Source organism: Primulina tabacum, chromosome 18 (genome assembly GCF_025594145.1).
Source record: "Primulina tabacum isolate GXHZ01 chromosome 18, ASM2559414v2, whole genome shotgun sequence".
NCBI classification, from domain to species: domain Eukaryota; kingdom Viridiplantae; phylum Streptophyta; class Magnoliopsida; order Lamiales; family Gesneriaceae; genus Primulina; species Primulina tabacum.
In genome coordinates, this window is record NC_134567.1 from 29,835,479 (window position 1) to 29,855,339 (window position 19,861).

Genomic DNA, 19,861 nt, shown 5'->3' on the forward strand with positions numbered 1-19,861 from the left:
GTTTTTTAAAAACAGATAACTAACGAGTCACCCCAGGTAAAATTTTAGAAAATAAGGATAAAGTATAAACAACAGCATACATACTAAATTTATACAGAAAGTAACCTAATTTAATTAACAAGCTGTCCCTTATTCAAATTCAGTACTACACCCAAAAAATTACAAAATCACATATACGCAAAAAAAAAAAAAAAAGTGATACAGATGAATAAGAATTATCATTCACATATGCAAACCGCATACAACACCACATATTAGCCAAATTCATACACCAGATCCAATTAAAATCCCAAGGAAACTCCGGAAAAAGTTGGAAACAATTTTCCCGAAAACCAATTCATCAAATGCAAAACAAATGTTCATCCGGTATTAAATCCCTCTTAGATAAATGAACATTTAACATCAAGAGGATTAAAAACTACGGAAGATACAATGATTTTCAATATAGCACGATTTTTGAGCCCCACAAGCTTCTGGAAATTAACACCTGTGACGCCTTCGATTTGTGCACCCACACATACAAATCGGTTGAAACTCAAATTCCATTAAGTAAATAGAGGGATCCTCACCTAACACCTTTGGTGAGCGATGATGAATGGGGACTGAAATGGCTGCTGGCCTGAACTCTTATTGGGTTTATCTAGGGTTTTATTAGTTTATTTTCCATTTCCCCCCTTCTTTTCAAGGTATTTTCAAATTCCTCCCTTTTTCTACAATAAGGTAGCATAAATAAATAAATAATATTAATTGAGCTCGAGTATTTTTTTAAGTTAAACTCGACTACATCCCATTTTTATGCGTAGTTTAGCTCGGTGACACCCTTGATTTAAAAAAAGAAACAAAAATAATAATATGAAAACGAAGTCAGAAAAAATAAACTATAATACTACCAAATTACTTTCATAATGAAAAAGAAAAAACCAAAATTTTCTTAGCACGATTACACGCATTTCATCTATAATTAAAATTTTATTATCTTGAGTTTCAAAATGGATAATTTAGGAAAATGCACTTTCTAATATTCATGTGATGTTCTACTGTTGCAAACTCGGACAAAATAAAGTAAACATGATCACGTGAATGTTCTCGACACAACAAAGAAGCTCGAGCTAAAGCTCGGCTCATGATCACAAGAACGTTCCACTATTTCCCGAAGTTCGAGCACAAGCTCAAATTGGAATATCAAATAGTGATCACAAGTCCATGTAACTCAAAATAAAGGAGTTCTAGCTATAGCTCGACTCATGAGTTAAGATTATGTTTTTAAAATTTGATCATGAACATGAGCTTTAATCATGAGTTTATCTCGTGAGCTTGAACTCGTGAACAAGTTCAGAAGCTCTGTGACAAAATTAATATCAATACTATTATTTATAATACTAAAAAATCTAATTTTGTTTTATATTATCCAAATAAAAAAATCTAAACTTTTACTTTTGAGTCCCGAGCTTATGAGCAAGAATTTTTTTAGCTGAAGCTTGAAAAACCCATTAGTTCCATAGAGCTCAAATCGGGCCAGGTCGACTCATCTTTGAACCCCCCAATCTGGGCCAACACCGACCCAATCCGAGATTGAGTTTAACATCTCATTTTCCATTAAACAATTTTGGATGGTTTTTCCTATTTAAAATTTTAATTCGTAAAAACAACAAGCGGAGAAAATAATAAGATCCACAACATATTCCATGCTATGTATTGAATAAATTTTACATAAATAAGTGGCGAAGTACATGATAATAGCTCAAGAAATTCAAGGCAATGAGTTAATCAACCAGTAACTTAATTCAGTCTGATTGATTTAGATCTGTTTATATATAATATAAGTACGTCAAATTTCAATGTTTTTTTTTTCCCCGATTTCCCCCAATTTCAAGTACGCACTTGTTCGATTCTATTTCACAAATTTCAATTTTTGACCAATCTTTTGCTTTTCAAATTTTTTTAGCTGTTTCTACGCCTTCCAATATAACTATCGTATTTTTACTTGGTTCTAGAAGAAATGATATATGTTTTATATTAGATTTTAAATAAATATGTTAGATTTTTTAATCATATCGGTTGTGACATTCGAATAAATGTTAAAATTAATTTTTTTGTTATTTTTAAGTAGAAGTAGAAATAGAAGTCATAAATTATAGCTTAAAAAAAAGTAATATTTTTTTTTTAAAAAAATAATTTTTTTAACCAAACAATAATTTTTTTTGAAAAAAACACTTTTTACTTTGAAAAAATAAAAAAAATAGTTTTTATAACCAAACAAAATTTTTTTTGAAAAAAACACTTTTTACTTTGAAAAATTTATTTTTAGTCCGTTATTGTTTCTCCGAACAAACTCGAATTAACATTTTTTTATTTTTCAAAACCATGAAAAAGAGTAAGTATCTTGTAAGACGGTCTAACGAATCTTTATCTGTGTGACGGGTCAACCATACCGATATTATAATAAAAAATAATACTCTTAGCATAAAAAGTAATACTTTTTTATGGATGATCCAAATAAGAGATCCGTCTCACAAAACACGATCCATCGTATACACAAGTTTTGCTTAAAAAAAATTGCTCCCCCCAAAGTATTCGGAAAGCAGTAAAAATAAAAATGATTCGTGCGTAAACCGGTCGAATAGAACCGGGAGATATTTTTGACACTGTGCAATAAAAAAGGTGAAAAGAAAAATGGAAATATCATCAACACAGCAAGAAACCCAAAACCCTACTCCTTAAAACCCTGTTCTCCATTCCTCACTCTTACACTGAGCTTTTTCTTATCTTCGTAACCCATTTCTCCGATGGTTGATTGAGCCGAGGATCTGGAATTTCAATAATGAATTATGATTAATAAAAGGCTAATCAGTAGCCGGAAGGATTCCGCGGAATGTGGAAATGGTTTGACTTGTGATGGAAATGATTATAAGAAGAGGAAAGGCAGGAAGCATGATTGGCAGCGGGTTTTTATGACCGAAAATGATTATAGGAAGCGACTTCAGGAGATTTTGTACAGTCCGGAGCATATTTTGATGAAAATTTTCAGGAAGGATGGCCCGACGCTGGGTGGTCAGTTTGATTCCCTTCCATCGAATGCTTTTCTCCGCGGTAAGAGATTCACGAGCAACTGTGTGCTTTCTTTTAGTTCGTGTGACGAGTGTGAATCTGAGTTTTGGGGGTGGTTAAAAGTTTTATTTCTGATGCAGTTTGTAGCGTGAAATGATAAGTGCACTTACTGAATTATGAATTCCTATCGTCGCATTACTTTGAGGTGAAAAAGGTCTCGAGGAAATATCTTACTAGCTTATCGATCGGTGGTAGAACGCATTGTTATTTTCTGCTGACTTGACTTCGTGTTATGTAAATATTGTTTTATAAAAATATGTATCTTTTATTCTTTTTATGATTTAATGCTGACGCTTGGTTGATAAAGTGAAGAATTGATGGTTTTGAATGTTTTATACCTTTTCCTCTTGTGTAGATTCTCGACTCCTAAAGAGGTTGCCAATGGTAAGGTATATGAGTGGCTTTGGATGAGCCAAATTTTGACTTCTTTTTTAACTTTTGACATACCGTCTTTAATCTATCCATTAGGGGTTTGAACCGTATAGATTGTCACCAGCTACGTTTTATTTTTGAAGTGAACCTAACTAGTTTTGTCCGTGAGAAACCATTCTATTCTAATTTATAGAATTAGTTATTCACATGAGCTAGCCACAAAAATGAGATTGTAGATAGTGGAGCTTGATTGAGAATATCATCCGGAAGGAAAAATGAGCTGGCATTCTCATGGAGGATGGAGCTGCGTATCGGTATTTGAGTTCCTCGGAGAGCTTGGTCCTAAACATGAAGCAGAATGACATCTTTTTCTGATTAGTTTAATCTCTCAAAATGTCCTCAACTCTTCTCCATATTCGTGCCACTATACTGCCTTGTCCTCTTCAATTGTCATACATGAAATGTGTCAAAATCATTATCTTGATTATATTCTCTAATGGCCAGATTGCCGAAGACCTCATCATGAAGAGAATGGGCGTTCAACCCATAGAAAAAGAAAGGTATGCATTTTTTAAGGGAATTCTGGGAAATGATTGACCAAATATTCTTTGACCTATATTTATTCAACAATTTTTTTATTTTGTTAGGTTTCAATGCATGCCATGTTAGATTACCAAGTTTGTTGTGAGAACAGTTCACTCGGGAATAGGCATGGTGCTGGAAAGGGTCCGATTACTGCGAAGGGTGCTCCAACTAAGAAACATGGGATGGGCAAAGGTTACATGTCTGAAAGCAATGCTCCTGGGAAGAAACATGGCAATGGGAAAAGTTTAATGACCGTTTGGCGAGTGACAAATCCCGATGCTACAGATTTTTCATATGGTGTCGATTTCAGTGAGAGCACCATTCAAAAAAAGAAAAAAAGATTGCAGCGACAACAGGCAATTGTGGTTTGCTCACTATTCTACCTATTTACTGTTGGCTTGTGATGACTGATGATTTTGAATCTTTTCTTGTGCTGTGAAGATAGTTGGTTAAATATGTGTTTATCTAAATATTTGAATTTTATTTCACTCGAAAACACAATAAAAGTCAGTTATTCTGTGTGTAGAGAAAATTAGCAAACAAAGAACAGACCAGCAGGAAGACTTCCTTGAGAAGTAGAAAGGTAAAACATGCTCCAACTTTTGTATTTATCTTACTAGGAAGTTCATCTATTTTTGGCTGGTCAGTGATCTATAGTTCCAGACTTACCATTCTATAACGGCAGATGGAATGCCAGAAAGTCCAAAAGCAGAAACAACCTCATAAAGAAAAATGTGAGCTTGCTCTTGAAGATATGAAATGTCTAGAAAATTCCGAACATTTTGCAGTGCTACTTGATGATGAAGAACTCGAGCTTCAAGAATTGCAGGCAGGACCAAATCCTTTATCCTGTTCTGCACACTTTCCAACCAATGGATCACATGGTTGTTCACTTTGCAAAGGTTATTCTACTACACTTTTTACATTTTATAATAGTTGTCAACGTTTCACTTAGAATAAAGTGAATAAACCATTGCCTTGCTATAAACACATTGCTGGTTAGACTGAGTTTTATGTGCCCCTCTGTTCATCCTTATAATAAGTTTGTACTTTTATAGATTTGCTTGTCAGGTTTCCTCCAAGTTCTGTGACAATGAAGCCGCCCTTATTTATGCAACCATGGGCATCATCACAAGAGCTTACGAGTAAACTTTTTAAGGTATGAGCAGTTTATACTATATGATTACATGTTGCAGTTGACTGTGGATGCAAATTGTTAAGCTTCACTCAATTTTTATGTATGTACTATGTTAAATAAATTATCTTTTTTCGATAAGACATTAATAAAATATCTCTTTTCTTAAGACATTTCCTAGCCTTGGAAATTATGACCCACCTTGACACGTTTCCTGTGTAAATATATTTTACATATTATATTATCAGCAGGGCAGTAGGTATTGCACCTTACTACATTCTCATTTTTGAATTACCTATTATTGTGGTGATGGGTAATTTGAGGGTTATAGAGCTGTGCTTCTAGTTCTAGCTTGGGAGGGAGCTTATTTTCTCTTCAAAGGGAAGTAGTCACTAGAAATTTAACAAACAGGAAATTGCCGTGCTTTTCTCTTTTTTCTTGTTGCTGTCTTGCTGAATCTTCAATAGTAAGAGAATTTTCTCTTTGATTTGCTGAGCTGCGAAGTCTTGAAGAAAGTTAGACATAGCGCTGTGATTGCTAATAGAAACTTGAGTTTGTGTTATAGAAAATAAAAATCTTCGGATAGATGTAAAATAATTTGCTGAGGGTTATAGCATCTTTTTAAACCACATGCCTAGTTACTATCAGCATATTATATATGAATTATGTATAATATCGGATGCTGATAATTTAAATTTAAACAATGTATGTCTACCAATTGTTTTTTCTTTTAGTGATCACCTTCCTGCTTTATCTAATCTTTATTACATTGACGTAAAAATCATTTGTTTGACATTTCCACAATTAGGACTTTGCACACCAGTCCTTACTAATTTTTTCTGATTTATTTGAAGGTTTTCCAGTTTCTTTGTACGTATGCTTGCACAATCAGCATGTATTCATTCACATTAGAAGAGTTTGCACATGCCTTTCATGATAAGGTAATTTGATGTCACTGTAATGTTCTATTTATTAGTATTTAACGTCTTTCATTTTAATATTTCTGGTTTTCCATGTACTCTCCTTTTGGTTTTCAGGATTCCTTGTTACTTGGACAAGTACATTTGGCCCTTCTGAAGCTACTTTTGAAAGATGTTGATAAGGAGCTTGGTAGAGGATTTCTTTCTCATGCCAGCAAAAATTGCAAGTTTTTACGGTTACTCCACTCGGTGAGTTGCGCTATGTTGAAGCATAGCAAACAGCTAGTGATGTCTGTGCGTATTCAGTCGTACAAAATTTGATTTCGAATAATTTGCTTGTTATACTTGTGCATCCTACTTGAAGAAGTGGTTGAAGGATTCTACTATATTGGATTAACAACTAAAAGCATAATTTGAGCAATGTTGTGTGAATTAAAGATTGGGTGATTATCACTGTCAAAACTAGTTAATTAATGTGACTTTATTGTAGTGTCGCTGTTTTAACTTATGTCCTTCACTTTTTGTCAGCTCGAACATCACATATCTGTTATAGAATTGTGGCAGAGTTCGTTAAACCTCCTTACATGGACAGAAATACTTCGTCAGGTATTGGTTGCTGCTGGTTTTGGTCCGAAGCTCAGCATGGAAACTAAGGAAGCTAGCAACAACAAGGTTTTACTTATATTTTGGCGTGGTCACACCTAACTTATGATAATCGATTGCCACATTAGTCTCTCTTATATATATATGTGTATGTATGTATGTATATATGAATAATTATACATACCTTTTTGACTCTTGGATTTTGGACATGTAGCATCATAACTTGTCAACATTTACTTTAGCAGACTGTTTTGTAATAGATCATATATCTTATGAACCTTTGTCTGCCTGAATGCATTTTGCTTTATCTTAATCTTACATGGTTTTGCTCTGTAGGAAGTTGATCTAATGGAAAAGTACGCCTTACGTCCTGGTACATTGAAGGGAGAACTATTCAATATTTTGTTGAAACAAGGAAACAGTGGGATGAAAGTCTTAGAGTTGGCACAATCTTCATCTGTAAGTTTGTATATAATCATGATTATTATAAGAAAACATTCATTTTCCGTTTGGATAGAGCGAAAATATCAGCATAATTAGGTATTTTGGCTCTTGGTGGGACTATTTGTTTTTCTTTGCAGATTGTTGAGTTGAGTCTTGCGGATACATTAAACGATTTGGAAAATATAATCATGTTAGCTCTGTCCGGTGACATGACATTGTTTGAAAAGATTTCCTCGTCTGGATATCGCTTGCGGATCAATGCTGCTGCGAAAGAATGTGAAGACTGGCCATCTGGTTCTGAAGACTTCGGTAGCGTAGATGATACTTCTGAAGTCAGTATTGTACAAGACAATGAGACTGATTCTGAGCATGAGTCTAGGGATTCCAGTCCATTTGAACTTGGCCAAAATGTTTATAAAAATCAATCTGAAATGTTGACAATGTACAATGAAATCGATGAGAGCTATCCAGGAGAAGTGTGGTTGTTAGGACTCATGGAGGGTGAATATTCAGATTTAAACATTGATGAGAAGCTTAGTGCCTTATCCGCATTGATTGATCTACTTAGTGGTGGATCCACTGTCAGAATGGAGGTACTCCCTCGGATTGTTCTGCACATCTTTGTCAATAAATGAGTATCCATTCAAATGTGTTATTATATGATTATTTGTACAAAATCCTTGGTCGCTCTAATCATATCATGGCCTGACTTTTACGATGCAATGGATAGAAAATCATTGTCTTATTGATTGATAATCAAAATTAGCTTGTTTTTGTATATCTTTGTCTGTGCTTAAATGATGGAAGCATTCACGAGATCAAACATGTTACCAAATGTCGCAACACGATCAGAGGGAAAAAGGTTTTATAGAAGAAGCTTGCAAAATAAATGCATTTTTTCCCTTTTCTGTGGATTTTTAAACGATTATATAAATCATGTCGACAAGTGTAGAAGATAACCAAACTGGGGAGAAAGCTATTAGAGCAACTGATGAGAAATATCCTTCGATTATATCTTAAGATGATAAAAATCATCCGTGTTTAGTGTGGCTTCCTATGCGAGGCAACAATTGAACCACGATGCTTGGTCTCATTTAAATGATTTGAATGGTACGACTATCATTACCTCTTGCTTTTGGTACAACGACAGATGTAATCAACCACCGGTATCGAAACCAAAATCATATATTCTTATTGACCCGTGTAGCTACCTAGCCATGACACTTGGTCCATTCAACCTTTTAAAATATTCAGTGTTCTAAAACTCGGGCTAGGCGCTGGTTGTCTGCAACGAAATGGTTCTAGGCAGCCAGCTTATACGGCACGCCTAGGCCCTAGGCGCTCTTAGGCGGGCCCAGGCATTTAAAGTTTTTTTGGGAAACTTTTTTTGGGCTTTTAATTTTTGAAAGCCTGACTTAAACTAGAACATGATATAAGAAAGAATTATAGGCTCCTGCTTTTAATTTTTTGAGATTGAAAGCCCAATTAAAACCACGATTTGTTGGTTTGCTCTTGCCCTAACATGCTACTCTCATCTTCTTTCTTTGTTTACTTCTGCACACATATGAAAATCGTATCAGACCCTAAAGACAATTTTTTCTTTATTTGGATTTCTTTTACATTGCCTATTATTCTGATCCGCCTTAAGCAGAAAAAGCAAGAGGAATGAACCAGGTGTCAATTGGATTTTAACAAAGTTTGTGCTGAAATTTAGTCTAAGAACCATTACAAGTCTCTTGATACCGTGGAATCCGTCTAGCGGCGCCTAGTCCTCGCCTAGGCGGTCTAAGCGCCAGACTAGCGCCTAGCGAATTTTAGAATTATGAAAATATTTAAGTTGTACTATCACCGTAAACTATAACTTAATGTATGACACAAAACCACTGATTCTATAATTGTAATGTGTTAGCAACAATATATTTAAGTTATACTGTGTTGACCCGTGTAGCTACCTAGCCATGACACTTGGTCTGTTCTACCTTTTAGAATATTAAAGTTATACTATTATCATAAGCTATAACTTATGGTATACCATCAAATGATCGATTCTATAATTGAACTGTGTTAACAACATTGAAATTTGAAATTCTTTGGTTTAAGTGCATCTATAGGAGTTCACCATTATTGTTGTTACTTTTGTAATGTACCGAGGAGCGAGGAAAATAGAGATTGAAAGTAAATGGAGGTTGTGATTTTGAAATTTCAGCTAAAACCGCAAAGTTTCTTCGTTTGACCTAATGTCCCTCACTTGTATGATGACCGAGGATTGAGTGATGTTAATGAATCAACTAAATACTTTGGTAAAACAATGTAAAAAGACACGAGCCCTGTTTACAAAAATTAATTGTATGGTCTATCGAAAATTTTAGCATCTTATTTCTTGGTTCACTACATTAAATAAATGATTGGTAGATTCAAATCTTGAGGTGTTACTGAACCAGAAGCTGTCTTTTTTCTAGATTTAGAGTCTTGAGAAACTTTGCAGGAATAATTCCTCCTTTCTGGAGCATATGGACTGTATGTTGCTCAATGTTTCTGTGAAAGGGGAGTGGTCGTGAAACTTTGCAGCATGTGTCATTTTCAACGTGCACTTTCTTCGAGCAAAAGCTGAATGTTTTTGGTCCATTTTTGTATTTTAATTGAGATAAATGTGATGTTATGATATCTTTTGGATGTTAAATTTATCGAAACTGTGGAATATTGTTGAGCTGTTCAATGGTTTCATCACCTGATAGTTTTGGTCTCTCTTGTTTAGCGAGGAAATATGCTGCTTAAGATTAAAAAAATCGAAGTTCTGGTTTTCGTCAATATCACCCTTTCATTGTTTGTTACATCTTTCATGCAGGATCCCTTGACATCAATTGCAGAATGTTATCAAAATATCAATGGTTACAGTTCTGGAGCAAAAATAAAGAGATCAACCACGAAGCAGTGTAGTTTGCCACAATCAGGAAGAAGTGGGCAAACCCTCGGTGACCTTGGTACTGGTACATCAGGGCAACCTACTGATTCTTTGGTTACTATGTCGAAGATTAGTGATGAGGAAAAGTATGAAAACATGAAAATGACAGCGGAGGAATTCGAAGTTGATGGCTATATACATCCTATGCAGTCTATCTTTCTCGGTTCTGATCGTAGGTACAATAGATACTGGCTGTTCTTGGGGCCTTGTGATGAATCAGATCCTGGACACAGGAGGATTTACTTTGAATCTTCTGAAGATGGCCACTGGGAGGTGATCGATATGCGAGAGGTGAAGTTTGTTGCCTTTTGTCCTTAAATAAATTAAAAAAAAATATTTTTCACGACTGGGTTTGATTTACTTCTCTGCTTATTTGTCATCTGATTTCAGGCTTTGTGCACTTTGATGTTGACTTTGAACCGTAGAGGTGCCAGGGAGGCCCAGCTATTGGCATCTTTGGAGAAACGCGAAGCATTTCTTTTCCAAGCAATGTCTAGTACGCACAATGATGTTGAAAACGGGAAACTTGCCCCGTTTGATCAATCTGAAATTAACACTTCCAGGGAATCTAGCTCCTCACCGGTGTCTGACCTAGACAACCATTTAAACTTGAATGAAATATCAAATAATCTTCCTTCTTCTACTGGCACAACACTAGTTGAAGATGGTGTGAAAGGGGGACAGACTGAGATATCAGGTCATTCATTAGCTTTTGATGTATATCTGTGGAAGTCGTTTTACTATAAACTCAAAACCGTTAGAAATATGAAGAAGGCATATCTTGATTCACTCAGAAGATGTGATCAATGCCATGACTTATACTGGCGAGACGAAAAGCATTGTAGAATTTGCCATACCACATTTGAGCTTGATTTTGATCTAGAAGAGAGATATGCGATTCATTACGCCGTGTGTCAAGTCAATAGTGATGCTAGTAAATGCCGACGACCAAGGGTTCTATCTTCCCGATTGCAGTCGCTCAAAGCTGCAATCTATGCAATTGAGGTATGCATTCGTAAAGCTCACCCTTTTATTTTATATTAAGGATGCTTATGAATAAAAGACAATCATTGATATCATACTTACTTCTATTGGCATGAGCCTTCTTGTTGGACACACCTAAGCAGTTTGTGGATTACTTGAAATTGAAATTCGTCATGTATATTTGAGATTTGAAAACCGTAGTTTTATGAGCAGGTTCTGTAGATTCATCCTTTTGTACATATATATGTGTTCAAGGTGGTGGAAGCCAATTTGGGCTTGCACACTGTTCAATGACCCGAGTGTATACCCAAGATGTTTTCTAAAAATGCAACTGTAATCGACCTGACTGTTTTATATGAAGATCCATTGTAAAAATTTAGATGTACGGATGTACCTATTTATCAATTTTTGTCTTGCTCTGCCTGTTAACTTGTTTAAAACAAAGTCTGTTGCTAGTAGTTCATAACTTCTTCCATTACTTGTGGGCACGAGTATTTAATGGAAGGTTGTGTAGGTTAAACTAAATAATTTCCCTTAACAAGGGACTTCCTTTTGTAGCACACAGAGCTTCTCATGGTTAATGATGGCATCCCTTGTTCAGGGAAGAAATTGAAACCTGACCATAGACTGCTTAGATTATACTGATCCTTGTAGCAGGTTAAGCAGTTTATCTTACTTTTGGAGCAAGGTGTCCTTTTTTGGTAATATGTTTAGTTGGAAGCATTTATTAGTTTCTTGCAGTTTGAGTTTGTGTTAATATGGGATGAGCAATGCAAATGGCTGCACAAAATTTTATACATAGTTAAAGCAAGTAAATAACTTTGCAGTCAGTTGTACCTGAAGATGCCTTGTTTGGCTCTTGGAAGAGATCTGCTCACAATCTTTGGGTCAATAGGTTGCGACGAGCCTCAAATTTAGCCGAATTTTTACAGGTGGTTAATAATGCATCCGATACTTTCTTGTCTAATAGATATTTACTTTCAGAATACTATAATAATCAAATTCTTCTGCTTTACAATGCTTCAGGTTCTGGCTGATTTTGTTACTGCTATCAAAGAAGATTGGTTTTATCAAAATTGTAATACTTCTGGTTCATATTGCATCCAAGACATATTTTCGGACTTTTCAACCATGCCACATACATGTTCAGCAGTTGCATTATGGATAGTGAAATTGGATTTGTTAGTTGCCTCTCATATGGAGAGCTGTAAATACCAAAATAAATCTAAAAGCTGCAGGTAGACTTGAAGGTACGCATTTTAACCATTCTGAGTGTTGCTTCAGTGATACTTCTTTTTTGCATTGTATCTCAATAATTCTAGGGTTCTAGTGTGGCCCTAAACTCTGTTGTCGATTATTCTCTACCTTTTCCATGTGAATACGCCCCCTCATTTGGAGCATGGGTGGTTGAATGACGTGGGAGGACATTCTAGTTTATTTGAGTTGTTGGTTACCGACCAATGCTATTAGAGATTATCTTTTTACGTCCTGATTTTGTTAACCAAAGTTTTATTTCTAATTTATACAACTAAACGTTCATTCAATTTGTTCCCTAGTTTGGTCATTCTTTCTTTGGGAAATGACCTTTCACACGCTCCAATTAATTTCAATGATTGTCCTGTAATGAATTGATCTAGGACGATCCTTCTGCTGTGAAGTAGTCATAATAGACTATCTCTTGCTCTCGAATATCCCAAATCTACTTGGACCGATTAATTTTAGTTCTTTATAATTTTTCTTCCTGGCATTTCTTCCTTTAGTTTGTCATTATATAAGCAAGTTATTTGTTGCGATAATTGTTACAAAGATGTGAGAACATTTAAATGCCATGGTAGGAAAATACACTCCATTTACTTGTAGTTTTTATTATTGTAAATATAATAGTCTACAACACCAATGGTTGCTCTTTTCATTTTGTGCTCAACTACATAGAAACATTCAAATCTCAAGATGGATTTAGACTTTTGTTGGGATTCATTTGAAATGTTTAGATGTATATTTTGTGGTGTTCAATATTTAAGTAGGGTATTGAGTAGAAAATGCAGCAGTTGTACAACTCTTTTAGTTGTTTTCATTTTCTTATCTCGAGATTCTTTTTGAATTTTGGGAGACTTTTGAGTTTTGTGAGTTGGTGTTAAACTATTGTTTTCCGTGATTTGGTTTGATTACAGTGATTGACAGTTCATAATAATTGCTTTTGATTGTTGCATAGAGAACAAAAGAGTGATCTCTTATAACATTTTAAAAGGTGATTCTGTTTCTGGAACTACGTGGTTCAAATGGCTACTTTTCATTTTCTCTGAGATCCTGTCGGACCACTCTTATTTGCTGCTTCAAGCACCACCATCAACGTTATGTGGTTTCTTGTGTTCGTGCATCAGTAATGGATATAAATAATTCAAATTCTTTGTTTACATTGTCTTGTGTACGTGTTATATTCACATTGTCTTGTGTACGTGTTATATTCACATTGTCTTGTGTACATGCAGTGCACGGAGGTACCTTATTAATTAGTGGACTTTCCTTGCTGGCCATGAGGAGGACACTCGAATATGGAAGTGAATCGCCTTTATGACTGACGTTTCGGCTTATCTGTGAGTGTCATATTTCCAAATTCATCATTGCCATGATCGAGGAGTTTCGATCGACGATGATGCTTAGGTCCGAAATTTCAGTTGTCTTGCTCCAACTTAATTTCGATCGACGATGATGCTTAGGTCCGAGAGCGTAGGTATGTGAGTAGGGAAAAAAATTGAAATAGAGCCCTACTGTTTTGAAAATATAAACTTGTATAAAATTTGCAAGACTCCCAAGGATGTTATTTTACTTAATAATGAAACTTTTGCTTCAACTGTAATTTATTTTTAAGTTGAGCTTTACCCGTTTTTTAAATTTCATAAAATTATAATCTTAAGACATGTAATTTTCTTACTAGTTTCGATGAAAATAGTGAAATTGTTTGAATATTTTTTGAAAAATTCATGATGATAATGCTGTGTGGGTCATGTTGAGGTCATGAGTCTTACTCGGGGTTTGAAAAATAATAATGGTGATTCATGATCATAGGAAGTATGAGCGTGATGTTGGTATAGGAAAATCAACATGTAGAATAATACTGTTTAGGAAAAAATTATGAAGTCATTGTGAGAGAACAAAAATGAAACTTTACTAGGAAAAATAACAAACAAAAGTACAAAGTGAGGAAAACAAGTGAGATCTGTTTATTTTAAGGACTCGACGTCAGTTGCAGAAAATGAAGTAGAATATTTTTTAGTTTAGGAAATGAATTTCTAAATAGTTCAAACATAAAATTTACACATCTATGTGTCAACCCCAGAAAAAAAGAGCAATAGATTTTTATCACAATTATGTTTTAATTATACACGAAGTCCAACATGAACTTATGCGTGATTCGTTCACTGATAATTTTTCTACGCATATGACGCATTGATATATAAAACATAAAATCAAGGAACACAAATTAATAGCTGATCATTTCATCCCATCACTTTGCAACTCGGACATCTCTAGTAGCATCCCTCCGCTAAGATGTTAAATGTACATGACTTTTATACTTCTAAATGTATGCTAAAGTTGCATCTAAATTACAGTCCGCATAAATCATAAGATATGTCTGAAGAAACATCAGCTACATGTTTGTCAAGTAAACAAAACATTGTAAATTCAGTTCAAAAGATTTTAAAGAAAAAGTAGATATTTTGTAAGACAGTATTGAAAATGAAAAATTATTTTTTCAAAAGGTATAAATGACACGTGTTTAAAATACGACATCAATAAAATAAATCAAAGACTAGAACTCAATATTAATTTTAAAACAAAATAAAAACAATGTTATTAATTACTAAGGCTCCCCTCTATTCAATTCACTTTGGAATGTTTGCGTGAATGACACGGGGCATTAGTTTTTATTTTATTTTTAAAAACTCTTATTTTAGTTTTTTTTTAAAAAAAAAAATTACAACGTTGTGTTGTTAAATTGTTACATAAATTAAATTAATTTTACATTCCTTTGTTTTGGGCTTGAACAATTTAACAGAAGGCCCAATTCTAATATTGGCCGATAAAAAATGAGTTAGGCCCATACGCAGACTACCCCGTCCATAAATTCTCTTGAAAAACTTGGATTTTCTCTCAACTCAAAAAAAAAAAAATAATAATAATAATAATAAATGTGTTTTTCCTTATGAAAAATAAAGAGCGGTTTGGGTTATATTTCCAAGATTTTTAGATCAAATAATGTCAAATGTAATTCTGGTAAATGAATTGGAATATGTATAATTAATAATGTCATGATTGTCATAAAAAATATATTGGAATATTTAGTATTATAAACATTATATATTTATTTTATATTTTAAAAAATATATATACATTTGGACTAGACATTAATTGACACTAAAAATTGTGGCTTTCAATATAATATCCCATTTTAACTACTATGGAATATCATGGAAATATATTTTAAAAATAAGATGTCAAAATTTTAAATATTAATTTCATGATTATCATAATTACAAACGAAATGTTTTTTTTTCTAGCGGATAATGAATTGAAACCTTAACTTTGAAACCATATGAGATAGATGTATATACTAATTTACAAGTTAGAAAAAGAGTTTAAAGGAAAAATACGAGTATGCAAGAAAGATAAATGATGTGGGCTAGGGATGCTATTTTTGTATATCCATAAACTGGAAAAACGAAGGCGGAAGCGGATGCCTACGGCTACGAACCTTCAAAATCGACCGGGAGCATAACATCGCCCACGCGATACTTAGAACTATAAATTTACACGGCATTACATCACCAAAAAGTACTCGAGAGAATCTAAAGGTTTTGACACCAAAATAGTGTTGTACTATAGAAGATTACACGTCCATAACAACACCATTCCCAGTTTCGACACAAGTTTCTTACCGGACCCAATATAGCACAACATCCTAAAGTTCATTTGTCGATGTCGAGGTTCGACATTTCTTACCTTAATTTCCATCATCAGAACCTTTCAAGTAGAGGGTTTCACCTCCATCTCCTCCACGTCCTTCTGCCGAAAAATGGCTCCCCATTTCTTGCCTGCTTCCAACAGAAAGCGCACGTCCAGTGGCTAGCAGGTTATGATCATTACCACTGCTACGGCTGAAATCCGGAAAACCTACACCAAGGCTGCCAATGCCGCTTGTGGTATGGGGCTCACCTTGGAGCATAAGTCCACTGCTTCCGGCAGAGCTCATCCCAAGTTGGCTGTGCAAGGCTTGCTGTTGAAGGGAGGAATACTGCTGTTGCCCATAAAGTAGCGAGGAGCGAGCAGCCATAAGAGATTGTGGCGTCATTTGTTGAGCTTGCTGGTGCTGCATGTAATGTGCACCAGGCTGCACGATCCCACCACCAGAATACTGCAACACCAAGTAATAATGCAACTAATTAATGCAATTTGCGAAGAACGATTGACTTGAGAAGGTACAGGAAACCGAGTAATGCACCTGAGAGTGAATGGCCGGTGGCTGTGAATCCGCGATGGCGGCAAGATACATCAAGTTCCGCTGCAGACGAGCTTGGTTCCTACAAGATATTAAAAACATGGAATCAAGCAAATCATCATTTTTAAATCTTTTCGAATAGTCACAACTCTCAGGCCTCCCACAAAAGAGAACTTGGAAATCAAGCAAAAATTTGGGATATGTTCAAAAAGGGTAAATATAAGGAAATAAATTTGTTGTCTCAAGCAACGCGCGCTTAAGTAAAGTAAGATGATTGCATGTACTGATCGGTACTAAGCTAAAACGTTGGAACACCGATGAAGTTGGAACGCTAAAATAAACCTTCACAAGTTAAAATGGCTTCAACATCACCAATATGACACAACATTTACCGATTTCAACCATTTTGAAAAGAAAAAAAAAGCGAACACCACAAGCACAGGCGATCTTTCAATTGTGTTAGTCTACTAGTGCTCCTCAAGGCTCAAATCATACAATTTGGACTTGAGAAATCGATCGTAAATAACCAAGAAATCAGCCTGCTGCGGTTACTCGGCGACCACAAAACATTTTTAACAAAAGAAATTTACATGAATAGGGCCATGCACTTTAAAGGAATGCCGTGAGAAAGAAAGCCTGAAAGATACATCCTCAGATCATAAACTTCTGAGAAATTATTTTTTCTTCAAAAAGAAAAGAAGCAAGTTATAGACTACCTATGGAGACACTTGTTTTCAAAACCATGCCAATATCTTAGCTGACTACTGGCAAATTCTTGTTCAGCTTGAAGTTCAAAATCAATGCAAATTCATTTTTTAAAACAAACAGCGCATACTCTATTCCAGTGGATAACTTTTATTACACAATCGCTCAAAATTGGGGTATTCAGTTCAAGAGCCACTGAAATAAATTATAACAAACAGGTGTTTACAAATATCTGAATGAATTGCCAAATTTGAAAGTTTTTGAAAACGACCACCATCTTGTTTCAAATCAGATCAAGCAAAGAAAATATTGATTCACCTTTATGATCTTCTTAAAAAGAACCATAAAAAAAAGATGGTGATCTAAAACACTACATCCAAACGATCCAAGAATCCATGGTCATAAAAAAATAAGAGAACCAAGAGTCGGTCAACAGAAACTAAATATACTAGTAATCATGCACAAATCAAGCAAAATAACACAAAAATACCAAGAAAATTGGAACAAGTACTCCTTCACTTACTCTGCACACTCATTCAACTTCCCAGAATTTTGGCTCTCTACTATCTTTAAAATCAGCGATTTGTTTTCATCCAGATACTGCATAACGTTACAAAATGAGCTTCTTCAGAAAAACGAAGTTAAATGACAAACTCAACTAAAATTTGCATGCAAGTAGAAAAGCAAAAAAAAAAAAAAACAGCGGCTTCAGCAACAAAGTAAAAAAAAATATGAGAAAAGGATCAAAGAAACTGAAATGCAAAATCTTTTTGAAAATAGGCCATTAGACAATGATACCGTATGAAATAAATAAGAACATGAGACAAGAAAATAAGCACATCATAAACTATATAAAAAATCCTCATAAGGAGGACATGAGGAATAAATTTATACTGCTATAAGTAAACTAATTTGGCAATACTAATAATACACCATAATCGAGAAACGGTCATATTCCCCAAAAGTACAATGGTTAGAAATTGGGGAAAACTCACCTAGATCACCAAAATCGCAAAATGAAAAATCCCACAGGAGAACGAATGGTTAAAAATACAAGAATGGAATATGTACATAAAATCACTGTGTAGGGTTTGTTAATGGAATATCAAGAACAAAGAAAAAAGACAAAAAGATGAACAAATAGAATCCCTCGCAACTCTTTCTCCCAACGACCAAATTAAAACCTAAAAATTGCATTAAAAGATGGCGTATTTTCAGCCAGATTTATTAAACTCGCAAAGTTTTAAGGTAAAATACCAAACCCTACAAGTATACACATTTCTTGCTATTAAAGAAGTTGGGAACCAAAAATCCCAGAATGAAAATGGTGCAAAAAAACACCCCCAAGAACTTTAGGATGGAATGGTTTAAATCAAGAATATCAAACCCAAAAAAAGATTACAATTTTCCAGCTAGCAAGACAGTACAAGCAATCAAACACCAATCCCTATCAGAAAACACCCACAAGAATAATAGCTGGCCATCTGGTAATGACTCATCAAGAAAATTCAGACCCCATGAACCTAGAAAAGACATCATTCATAAAAAAAAAATCTGCTACCAAAGTTAAGTCATAAAGACCAAACAATGGGGCTTTTTTGCAGAAATGCCAAAAGTGAAAAAGAAAGAGCAGAAAACACAGAGAAAGATCAGAGGAAATGGAAGGGATCGGAGCAAGAAAGGAACGCAAAAGAAAACCTGTTGAATATGATCAGTAGTGACGTTGCTGGGGTAATAGGCCGCCATCATGGGATGCATCTGCATCAGGTGCTGCTGCATACCCTCTCTTTTTATACTCACCCCCACCGATAAAATAATAACACCAAAAAAATAAATAATATAAATATAAATAAATAAAAAAACAGTACCCTTCACACACACTAAATTTTACAGGCTATATATAAAATCCTTCTGCAAAGTTTGACCATGAAAAAAATGCGTCAACAAGTAAGAAATGAGACGACCCCTCCAGTTTTTTGGGTTTATTATCCGTTTTCTCACAAAAACAAAACTTCACTTGATGTTGAATAGTGACATGGTTTCAAGTAAACAAAAGGAAGACTGTAGAGCAATCAATTAATATTATCATCGGGGTGTGTGTGAAATGTGTGGAGACTGTACTGCTTAGCTACTTGCGCAGATAATTGCATTGTAGTAGTACGTGAAAAATAATGACAAAATATGAAAAAAGAAACGCTCTTTTTCTTTTTCTTTTCCCTCTCTCTCCCACCCTAAGAGAGTGTGCGTGAGGGTAAAAAGAATCTGCAAAAGAAAGGGACAGGGGATGCAGCCGCAGCCGCAGCCGCAGCCGCAGAGGTATTATTATAAATTAATGAGAAAGAAAAGAGAGGTTTTACCTTGGGGTTTGGTCTGCGGCCGTGGCTTGGTCACGTGACGAGGTGATGTACGTACTAGACATAAATAATTATTAGAGTTAGTCTCTCTCACGAATCTTTATCTAAGAGACATATCTATTTTATCGATATTCTCGATAAAAAGTAATGCTTAGCATAAAAAGTAATAATTTTTCATGGATGACCCAAATA

General features: G+C 34.7%; 2 protein-coding genes across 7 annotated transcripts; one reads left to right on the plus strand and one right to left on the minus strand.

Moving 5' to 3' along the window:
* Positions 1–2,685: 2,685 nt before the first annotated feature.
* On the plus strand, positions 2,686–14,012 carry LOC142532629 (homeobox-DDT domain protein RLT3-like). Of its 6 annotated transcripts, none has more exons than XR_012816567.1 (17): positions 2,686–3,090; positions 3,985–4,040; positions 4,128–4,430; positions 4,592–4,648; positions 4,751–4,967; positions 5,124–5,224; positions 6,055–6,141; positions 6,238–6,369; positions 6,649–6,792; positions 7,060–7,182; positions 7,305–7,760; positions 10,013–10,420; positions 10,520–11,134; positions 11,941–12,045; positions 12,140–12,363; positions 13,362–13,493; positions 13,603–14,012. XR_012816567.1 is itself a non-coding variant. In XM_075638957.1 (16 exons), exons 1-15 carry the CDS (start codon positions 2,829–2,831, stop codon positions 12,353–12,355), a joined length of 3,273 nt encoding a protein of 1,090 aa, XP_075495072.1. In that variant the 5' UTR covers positions 2,686–2,828; the 3' UTR covers positions 12,356–12,363; positions 13,603–14,011. The 6 variants fall into 6 exon arrangements, 3 of the variants coding, with proteins under 3 accessions (XP_075495072.1, XP_075495070.1, XP_075495073.1); XR_012816568.1 differs by having other exon boundaries at positions 13,362–13,464; XR_012816569.1 differs by lacking the exon at positions 13,362–13,493 and having other exon boundaries at positions 13,603–13,774; positions 13,831–14,011.
* A 1,938-nt stretch (positions 14,013–15,950) lies between these two features.
* Positions 15,951–19,553, minus strand: LOC142533789 (GRF-interacting factor 1-like). Its single transcript, XM_075640681.1, has 4 exons — positions 19,014–19,553; positions 17,839–17,915; positions 16,614–16,692; positions 15,951–16,526 (listed from the first exon to the last, which is right to left on the minus strand). Exons 1-4 carry the CDS (start codon positions 19,092–19,094, stop codon positions 16,116–16,118), a joined length of 648 nt encoding a protein of 215 aa, XP_075496796.1. The 5' UTR covers positions 19,095–19,553; the 3' UTR covers positions 15,951–16,115.
* Between the last annotated feature and the right edge of the window lie 308 nt (positions 19,554–19,861).